At 29.4% G+C, this 11,129-nt stretch overlaps 2 protein-coding genes across 2 annotated transcripts; one reads left to right on the top strand and one right to left on the bottom strand.

Annotated features, from left to right (window-relative positions):
• Positions 1-2,040: 2,040 nt before the first annotated feature.
• LOC130951334 (uncharacterized) lies at positions 2,041-3,711 on the top strand. The gene is made up of 3 exons (XM_057879986.1): positions 2,041-2,141; positions 2,229-2,307; positions 2,957-3,711. Exons 1-3 carry the CDS (start codon positions 2,136-2,138, stop codon positions 3,526-3,528), a joined length of 657 nt encoding a protein of 218 aa, XP_057735969.1. The 5' UTR covers positions 2,041-2,135; the 3' UTR covers positions 3,529-3,711.
• A 2,793-nt stretch (positions 3,712-6,504) lies between these two features.
• On the bottom strand, positions 6,505-10,357 carry LOC130949016 (uncharacterized). The gene is made up of 8 exons (XM_057877856.1): positions 9,821-10,357; positions 9,596-9,712; positions 8,684-8,805; positions 8,074-8,134; positions 7,680-7,787; positions 7,499-7,573; positions 7,286-7,339; positions 6,505-6,546 (listed from the first exon to the last, which is right to left on the bottom strand). Exons 1-8 carry the CDS (start codon positions 10,355-10,357, stop codon positions 6,505-6,507), a joined length of 1,116 nt encoding a protein of 371 aa, XP_057733839.1.
• Positions 10,358-11,129: the final 772 nt, after the last annotated feature.

Here is an 11,129-nt window from a genome sequence, read left to right as displayed (position 1 = left end):
AATATAGATTTCACATTAAAGACATCACAAATACAATAAATATTTACTAATTAAATTAATTTAACTAATAAGTTAACTCATACTTATCAATTAACACTTACTAACAATATATTTTACTACCTAACATATACTACATCTATAAAAGTATCTAATCATGACTATAACTATATGCTTATTTAACTTAAACGTAAAAATATAACAATACTAACCTGAAAGTTAATTGTCTCAATAATATGCCATGTTGCGTTCAAGCGGTTGATGTCCTCATTCCATACATCTACACGCACCTTAATCTCCAGAGTACCTCGATAATATGAATAAAAATGGCTAAAGATGGGAGAAAACTAATGGAAATAGTTGGAAAGTAAAGTCACATGTAAATGAGTTTTATATATAGGCGTGTTTATTATTTATTTTGTTTACAGTGTAAACAAAATAACAATGTGTATATCTCATTTACACTATAAATAAGATAAATACATTACACAATATATATACAAATATAATATATGTACATGGTATCATATCTTATCTTATTTACTGTGCGAATAAATATATATATATATATATATATATATATACATATATTATATTGACATTTCGTTTATATTATAAATAAGATAAATAATATAGTATAAATTTATAAAAATGTTATAAATGATCGGTATTCTTAAATAAAATATTTATTTTATTTATTTAAAAAAAAATTCGGGCGGGGATGGAGATACTATAGAGAGTAGAGACCAATAATTTCTTTTAATAAAAATGTTATTGCAATAATATTTGAATGAACGAAAAAACAATCCCGTTCAACCGCCACAAAAATTACAAAAGTTAATTTTTATTTATTTCTCGATGTATAGCATTTTTCTTAACTAAGGAAGCATCCATAATAAATAGAATATGCATGAATCGATTTATTGTTAAGACATATTTTAATTTATGAGTTTAGTTAACATGTAAACTAAAAACACATACAGTTTACGGTTACCAATAAAAAAATTATAAAAATATACAGAATTTATTTGTATAATTTAAGACATAGGTAGTATATACACCGCCGATACACCTTTATTTTGCCCACCATACACTGGCTCACAAATAACCATGGACTTTGCCTCAGACAAGTATTAAATAAACGAGTGAAATTTCAGCTTGGTTCTTAATAGTTTTTTCCTTAGACAAATTAGATAATTCCTAATGAAAGAATGAATTTTTTTTTAATTTTAGAATATTAAGTGAATTAGTTTCTAATAAGATAAAATCATATATTAGTTTTTAATAATTTTTTGAATCTGACAAATTAATTTTAGTTTTTCAAAATACTATAATTAATGAACTAAATTACTTGAAATTCTAAAAATAAAAATCCTTTCTATTTTATTAGAAGCTAATTTATTAAATATTTAAAAAATCGATAATTAATTTGTCACTTTTTTTTGGTTAAAAACTATTATTAGATAAATCAAACTTTGCTCTCTTCAACTTTACTTGTTTTCCAAGCAGTGGCCCAACAAAAACACTTAGCGGTCAAAAGATGATTTCTTTTTTGTTATTTTTCAATAATAATAATAATAATAATAATAAAGTAAACGTTTTGTTTTTAACGTTTGCGGTTTTTTTAGAATACTTTTAATAATTAATTTTATTTAATTTTATTTCTAACATTTTTTATTTATTTAATTTTATTCTTAATATTTTTGGATTTATGTAAAAACTATCACTAAAAATTTTTAATTTTATTTTTAATATTTCACATGGAGTTAATCTCTAGAAATAATTTTGATACAAATCTAAAATATTAAAAACAAAATTAAATGCAACTAAACTTTAAGTGTATTTTTGAAAAAAAATCCTAAATCTTAAAGAACATAATAATAATAATAATAATAATAATAATAATAATAATAGTAACATTTTTGTTAGTAATATATGGGCCAGGTGTTGTATGGGTAGCGGGCGTTTGGAGATTGGAGTGAAAATGAAGAATGAATTGCATATAGCACATGATATGATATATCTACTTATCTATATATAAACATTTATACATTAACATAACCACTGCTCATCACTCAGCTCCAAAGCATAGGACAAAACCGCCTTCAGTTTCTTTGGGATCCCAACACCAACAAAGCATGAAGGTACCTACATCATCATCTTAATTAACCTCATATATATGCTTTCCATAAGCTCTTCAATAATTTAAATTAACATCCCAACTATTGCAGCAAAAACTTGTTATCAAGGTGGAAATGCATTGTGAAAAATGCAGAAACAAGGCGTTGACCATTGCTGCAGATGTCAAAGGTTACTATATATATATATCATGCCAATTCAATTCTCTCTCTCAATCTCTCTCTCTCTATATAAATTTACCTGTATATTTTTGTATATCACGAAGAGATGTATCATATATAGTCAATAGTTCTTTGATGAATATTATTGGTTCATAATCATTTTAAACAGATACTTTAACGGGATACTGTAATACACCCCCCAAAAGTAACACAGATTAATTATTATATATTACTCTTCTATAAGAATTAATTTTTGAAGTAATATTATTTGTTATATATAATTGGACTTATAAGTAAATTTATATGAAAAGAAAAATACAGAAAGCCGTGATGATATGTAATCATTAGACAAATTTCATAATATTAATTAACTTTTAACTCTCGTAACAAGAAAATTATAAAACTCTCTAAAAAGGAAAAGTAACAAATATAAATCAATGGGTAAAAATTCAGGTGCAGTCGTGAAGTTGATAGTTAAATAATTTGACTGATATGACTAATTTTTTATCTAACGGCTCTTAGTTATCAACTTTACGTAAAGTTGATTGTACTTAAGTTTCCACCAAATTAATGTTTGACTATATGTTTTTATATCAACAAAAATAACTATATATTTTTGGCGTTATTATTACGTGTATAAAATTACAAAATTAGCACAGGTGTAACTTCGGTGGCACTAGAAGGAGATGACAAAGACCAAGTAGTGGTTACCGGCAGCAATATCAACACGATTTGCCTTTTGAACCAGCTTAACAAGAAGTTCAAGCGTAGCGTGTCGATCCTCACAATAGAAGATTTGAAGAAAAAGGAGGAGGAAGAGAAGAAGAAGAAAGAGGAAGAGAAGAAAAAGAAAGACGAAGAAGAAAAGAAAAAGAAGGAACAACTAGAGAAGGCATACGCCCTTTTGTGTCATGCATTGAATTGTTCTGGCAAGTGTGATTTCTGCTCAAAGTGCGACATGACTAAGTGTCAATGCAAGTGTGTCATTATTGCATGCTCAAAATGCAAGGGGAAGTGTGAAAAGTGTGACAAGTGTGAAGGCCCCAAATGCAAATGCAAGTGTGAGTTGGCATGTTCAAAGTGTGAAATCCCTAAGTGTGATGGAAAATGTTCTAAGCCTCTTCCACCACCATACTACATTAATTGCCCTCCATGGTACAATAATCCTCCACCTTACTACTGTGATAGGGTTGTTTATGAATCAAACCCTGACAATTGCTCCATCATGTGATCAATTAATTCATAGTAAGATGTTCGGAATAATGTTCTCTGTGATTGTCACGATTGTATTTAATTTGGTGTATGTGTTCAATTTCGCATTGATAATATTTCGTGTAATTTCCGGAATTGCTTTCCTATGCAAGTTTGTAATATGAGAATTTGGGATCAAATAAACTTCTCCATTTATCTTTCTCTACTCCAATACTTGTTTTCCCTTAAAGTACTAATTTAATTCGTAATAGAGATGAGGATAAAATTGTGGTATAATTATTTTGAGGGCTTAAAATTTTACTTTAGAAGGACTAAATGAGTCAAATTAAACAATTTAGGACATCAATTTAATTATATTGATTGTCATGTTAGTGTTTAACGATCTGCGTTAATATTGTATTAGCAACGGTTGAAATTAGTGACGAACAAAAATTTATAATTATTTGGTCATTTTTAAAAATGAAGAATTAATTTGATTCGCATTAAAAATTTTAATAATCAAATTGAACATTACCTTTTTGTTCCACAAGCTTTCTTGCATTTGAATCAATAATAGATTGTATGTCAGCCTAGTTAGTTTTACATAAAATAAAGAGATTATATATATAATGTTTGCGTACTATAAAATTATTTCAAAATAATAGCAGTATTCATATATATAGCATCCTAGGTAAGTTGAATTCTCAAAGGTCTTAATAATTCTCAATTGGCATGGATAACAGGTATGAATGATTGAGGTTCAACAACCGAGTAGTTACAAGAAATGTCGTAGTCCAATTTTTCAAACCGCTCCTAATCCTTATATATATAATGAATAATGAATACAAGAACTTGTAATATCTGCTTGGAGTAAGAGGTTAGGCGAGATACGACTACAAAAACAATTCTTAATTAACCACATGCATTAGAAAAATAATGTCTATTAATTAGTAGTTACATATTCAGCTGGTTCTTGTAACTCTTTCGTGACTGAGGAAAATGCTCTGATTAGTTTCGATGATCTAATCTTTTGATCCCAAATCTCCGTTTCAGAAAACTTCTCCATAACAACAAGAGAAAGTATACGACATTAATTTTTAATTAGTTAATATTAACTAATTTTTTAAGAATTTATAATTTAAAATAATAAAATAATTTTGAAAATTTTGATTGATGTTGTTTGAAAAAAATTAATTTCTTAATATTACTCTAATAACAATAATAAAAAAAAGGAGTTCACAAATGTTCTCCGTTGGCTCGAAAAAAACTATTCATATTACTGAAATGTAAAAAATTAATTCATAGTACTGAGCTACTGATATTGTAAAAAAAAAATATAAGTAGACAATGAAAATATTAAATAATATGAATAATGGATATGTTGGATGTTCAATTCAATAGGTATGCAGATAGTTGATTATGTTAATTCTTAATTGAATGGTTATTTCTTTTTATTTAATTTACTCGTGCACAGTTAACAATGGCTGGATGTTCAATTCACTAAGTGTGCGGATGGTTATCCTAATGTTAGAATTTAGAAGGTAATTTAGGGTGAAATATTTTTTTATTTTACTAGGTCAATTCTAGAACTTATTATTCACATTATTCATAAAAATTATTGTCTACCTAACAAAATCCTTATCAAAAAATTTGTGTTCATTTTTTTTTCTGTCATGCACATGAATTAGTACGGACCTTGATCAAAATATTTTCGTGCCGCGCGTATCAAATGTAAGTGTGAAATTATTTTGTAAAACAAAGCTTCAAGTTAATTATGATCTTTTTCCCCAAACTTATTATTGGTCATATATGCGAGAACAATTATATTAAGTATATATTAAAATTAATTATTAATATAAAATATATATTAAAAATAAATTAATTAATATATATATTTATATATAAATATATAAATAATATTTTTATCTTTAAATTATGCGATCATTTTCAAGTTATTGTCAAATTAATAATTCACCACTCAATAACATTGCCACATTAATTCACACTGCTAATAAATCTTTTATTTAACTGTAAACAAGATAAAAATTAGACTTTTAAATTAAACGGCAATTATAAAGAGAAAAGTGAATTCTCTCTTTCTGTCTCTCTCTCTCCCATGGAAAGATTCAGTTTAATAAATCCTCACTATAAGAAAATTTACTTTTAATAGTCATTTATTTTATTTTTAGTGATAATAAAAATAACCGTTAATACATTTATCGATAATTATTAGATATTAATCATTTTGTTTTATTGCTAAAAGATTTTAACAGCAAATATAACATTAGTCAGTAAAGATCTTTTTAATGGCTGCAAAAAATATATAATTTTTAGTAGTTATTTTTTTGACAATTTATATGGCCATCAAACATAATTTATATAGCCACTAAAAATAATTCTAAAATTATAATGTTATTCACTTTTAGTTGCCATTACTATTACCGCTAAAATCTTAAGACTTTTTTAATTATACTCATTCTTTTAGAAATAACAACCTATCCTTTTTCTAAAATTTCAAATTATTTTTATTGTATATAATATAAATATACTAAAACTAATTACTAAAAAATAAAACATTTCATTAAATTAAAAATATTTATACACAAATTTTTTTTGAAAAGTAAAAAAATATAGTACAAATTTAAACAATACAAATACTACAAGTTTATGTTATATCAATGATTGGCACATAATTAATAATCAAAAGTAAATGAGTATTTTATAAGCAGCAGTTATTACTTATTAATCTATAACATTATATGCTCCTAGTAGTTTTAAATAATTGTTGACATTATGCCTTCTGACCTTGTTTATTGTTACAACATAGGGTTATCTATAACTGTTATTTCCCATGACACCCACAATACATTTTGCCTATTCTAACTAGCTCTTTGAGGTCTCTATTTCAAGCTAAGGAGAGGCAGAGATAGAATACTCTGTTGTATAGTACAGGAAGGTCAGCCTTCTCAAAAGGAAGATATCCAGCTATCAAAACACACAGGATGACTCCACATGATTAAACATCAGTTGTTGCACCATAATTTTGATTGCCTAGCACCTACAAAAGATTACTTCGTACAAAATTTAGAGCAAATTTAATACGGAGATCCAATTTTACTTTTTTTTTATACTAACAAGTCTTAACTGTTGGAGCAAACCAAAAGAAGGTCTTCACATAGATTTTTAGAAAAATCAGTCCCTTTAAATAGAAATTTTGAGAAGTCAATAATAACTTACCAAGTAACAAATTATTATTTAAATAAATAAATAATTATATTAAATAAATAGATAATAATTAATTTAATAATAATTATAATAATTATTTATATTAAATAATTAAATAATAATTAATTATTTAATTATAATAATTTAATAATTAATTATTATTTAATAATAATTAATTATTATTTAATTATTTAATATAAATAATTATTATAATTATTATTTATTTATTTAATATAATTTTATATAATTATTTATTTAAATAATAACTTGCCACTTGACAAGTTATTATTGGCTTTTTAAAGTCCCTACGGGACTGATTTTTCTAAAAATCTGTGTGAAAATCTTCTTTTGACTTGCTCCAACAGTTAAGACCTTTTAGTATTAGAAAAAAGTAAAATTGGATCTTCACATTGGACTTGTTCTAAGGTAATGGGTTTACTAATAACAGCTATTAGGCCACCAAAATATAGACTTATTTTCCCATAACATAACTAAAACCTATACCCCAAGAAAAAGAAGCAAATAATCGAGATAATATATATAACAGACCAGAACTGCATACTTGACTATACCTCAGGTGTAACATAATTTGGGGTCCCACATGTCGTGTGGAGAACATCAACACTCTTGAAAAAAAATGCAGGAGTCAAATTTGTTATCTCCAAAACATTTTCTAAAGATAAAGCACATTAATATGCCAATACAATAAAATAACTCTGCTCCTTTTTAATGTAAAAAAAAATCATTTCTTTCATCTCTATTTCACAAATAGAGTACTTTTTTACCTGCTTTGTCAATGCACTCAATCCGACGTCAGAGACTTTCAAATTTTCGAATGCATCAAGAAGAAGGTTTTCAGGCTATAAATAGAAAGAAAACAACTTCATCAAGATCGAAACATAATAAGGCCAACAAAAATTACAACAAGATTATAGTTAACTTCATCTCTAATATATTATCTTTCACCTTCAAGTCTCTCTGGTACACACCCTTCTTGTGACAATGAGCAACAACATTTATAAGTTGTTGAAAGTAGCGCCTAGAATTATTTTTAGGAAGCTTTCCCTGTTGAGCCTACAGATCCAAAAAGGGTGTAACCGTACACACATCAAACACAAAACTTTGACATGTGAAGCTAATTTTCAAAATGAGTATAGCAGAACCAATCTCCATCATATCCGATAGATAAATAGCATATAAATTCTTACAATTTTATCATATAATTTCCCTCCCTTTAGAAACTCAAGAATTATGTAGATCTTGGTCTTACTAGCCAAACCTAAAATATAAGAAGCTTTACAAATATAATAAGATAAAGAAGTACAATGAAATTTGTCATGTATTAGCATATTATACATACCTCATGCAACCTAACTATATTTGGATGTTTGAAAATCTTCATAATGGATATCTCTTTTAATCTGTTACACGATTCAAGTCAAAAAATGCATGGCATAAGGGGGAAAGAATCAAAATAACAATTTAGTATAAAAGCTACATGATTATTCAGCAAAAATGAAAAGTTCAGCATATAGATAAAAGAAACAGAATGTCTTTGACTGACTAAATACCTATTTTGGTCCCTGAGATTCACGCGATTACTCATTTTAGTCCTTGAGATTTAAAATTACCTATACTGGTTCTCCAGATTTAGATCCGGGCACCAATGTAGTCCCTCAGCCTTTTCCGGTGATGACTCAGCAAACGGAATGCCATGGTGGCATCCTCTCTGCCATGCTGGACCCTGCAACGGCTAGCTGAGGTGGCGAGGGTTGTATTTATACCCAATTTAGTCCCTAAAACCCTAATTTTCTCTCATTTATCTGAGTTACGATCTTCTTCAACTTCCGTCTTCCCTCCTATTGTCTTCTCATTCTTCTTTATCTTCTTCTTCTTCTTGTTGCTCTTCTTGTCAAATCTTTGTCATTTGTCGCTATTAGTTGCAGCATCATGGTGGGTGGTGGAAACACCGCAGCTGAAAACTCGAATCATTGTCCTCCAACCGATAACTGGGCCAGGTCACAAAGCCGAAACAGAAGTGCGAGGATGCCGGAATGGTGTGGGTGTGGTTATCGTCCAATTCTGCGATGGTCTGGAACAGAATCAAATTCAAACAAGCCATTTTTTGGATATCCCAATTATAATGTAAGTTAAATATATGATATTTGTTATTTGTTCTTGCCTACTCATTTCATCATCTTTTATTGGTTCATTTCAGACAAGAAAAAAGACTTGGTGTGGTATGTTTGTTTAGGCTGACATTGTTTAAGAGGAAAGTGCTAGAATAGAAGATTATGATAGAGTCAATGGTAGAATGAAGATGAACCTAGCATGGAGGGTTGGAAGGTTGGAAATGATGTAAGAAGTCAGAAATTCATGACCATTTGTTGATGGTAGCTGTGTTTATGATGGTAGTGTTTCTGTTAGCGATGTGTGACAAATTTGAAGAAAAATTATGGAAGGATCATGTGTAATGTAATGTAATGGAATATGTATTTGTAAAAATATTTGAATGGAATGAATAAAAAGTAATTGGTATTCCTGTGACTTACACATGATTCAACAAAACTGAGTTATATTTAAAGAGGATTACAATAAATAAGTTAAACAGCAAACTGGATTTATATTAAATTAGTTATCAGAGTTGAACAAAAAAGATGCATAACCAAGCATCATGAGTATTAACATCAAAAGATCCACTGTGATATCAAAATAACCAGGACTGATCTTAGTAGTCATTGTCTAAATTTTAACAAAACATTAAAGGCCTAATGCCACATACTAATTTTCATAACCTCTCTAAACATATCTAACTAATTTCTTCAAGTCTTTTTCCTTGGTGCTTTGAAACCGGGAGTAGGCACAAACTTCATTAAACTTGCCATCCTTGATGTTGTTCCTGAGCTAGCACCCTGCAATGGATTGACTGTGACAGAACTCGGTGATGGAGAACTTCTTCTTCTTGCCGGCAGCTTTGTAGGCCTTATATTTTCAGCAACCTATATCATGTAAAAATATTCAGGTTCCAAAGTTAAAATACAGTAATAGGTTATGATATAAAAATGGCATTTACATCTTTACCTGCTGAGAATCCTCTTGTTCAAAACAGGTAGGTTGAGAGACAAATCAAGTTCTACTTGTTGGACATCACTGGCTGCTGTAACAATAGGTGCTAAATCAATAGGTTGTACATTTTCTCCTTCACCTTGTTGGTTCGTTCCATCAGAGGTAGCAACGCATGTTTGGTCGGCTATTGGATCTCCTCCCCCTTCGCCCTCTTTGTTTTTTGTAGCAGCCTCAGCCTCAGCCACAGCAGCAGCAGCAGCAGCTGCTGCTGCTGCTGCATCAGCCAATCTCTTCTTTTTGTAACCTCTCTTGGTGTGACCTTTATCACCACAATAACTGCAAGTAAATTTTCCAAGCTGCCTTTTCAAATGAGTGTTATCATTGTTCTTAGTATCTACCCTCAATCTCTTGCCTCCTCCATGTTTTTTATCTGAATCCATTCTTCTTTTCATCTGTAATTTTCCTAGTGGCCGCTTAACCTTTGGTGCACGTGGCTTATTAAATTCTGAAACCTCCCACAGCGGTTGTCCAGGTATTGGATTTATGTGATGGTTATATGTTGCCTTGTATGATTCCATAGTTACTAATGGATGACAAAAATTTTCTGGGGGCTTATTCACCCTAGACAAGGCAGCACATGCATGTACACAGGGAATTCCTACAAGAATGCAGCAAGTATAAAAATATTTAGACAATAATACTAAAAGAAAGTAAAGTAGATTAACATTATAAATATTACCTGTTAGCATCCAGAATTGGCATGTGCATAATTTTTTTCCCAAATCAACAACATGATTTGTGGATATCCATGAACCTCAAATTTTTCATATCCATCATCTCCTGTCCATATGGGATGCCAATTCTTGGATTCCTTCCTCACTTTCTCCAATCTACTCTTGATTACTGGTGGTAGTTTTCCAACATGATTGCTTAATTTTACCTTGTTTCTTGCAATGGTTCTCATGACAAATATTCGGACCTCTTCCAAAAGAGTAATGATGGGCTTTGCTCTTGCTTCTTTAATCCTGGAGTTGAACACCTCACATGCATTGTTGCATATGCTGTCCAACTTTGGCTTATGACTAAATTGGCACTTAGTCCATGAATCTCTTGACCACTTGTCTAGATATGCCCAAGCATCCTCGCTGATACGTTTGATCTTGTTCATGGTGTCCCTAAACTCTTGGAATGTGGTGGCTCGAGCACATTCCCATAGTAAACCCCTTAATTCCAAGTCTTTCCAGTTCTTGTTGAAGTTTCTCCACAAATGCCAGACACAAAATCGGTGATGCACTCTAGGCATCACCTCCTGCATAGCAGGAATCAGACCCTGGCACAAAAATCAATGTT

The sequence above is a fragment of the Arachis stenosperma genome, chromosome 9, assembly GCF_014773155.1.
Source record: "Arachis stenosperma cultivar V10309 chromosome 9, arast.V10309.gnm1.PFL2, whole genome shotgun sequence".
Taxonomy (NCBI): Eukaryota; Viridiplantae; Streptophyta; class Magnoliopsida; order Fabales; family Fabaceae; genus Arachis; species Arachis stenosperma.
Note: the sequence above shows the minus strand (reverse complement) of the source record. Positions and strands in the feature narration are given on the sequence as shown.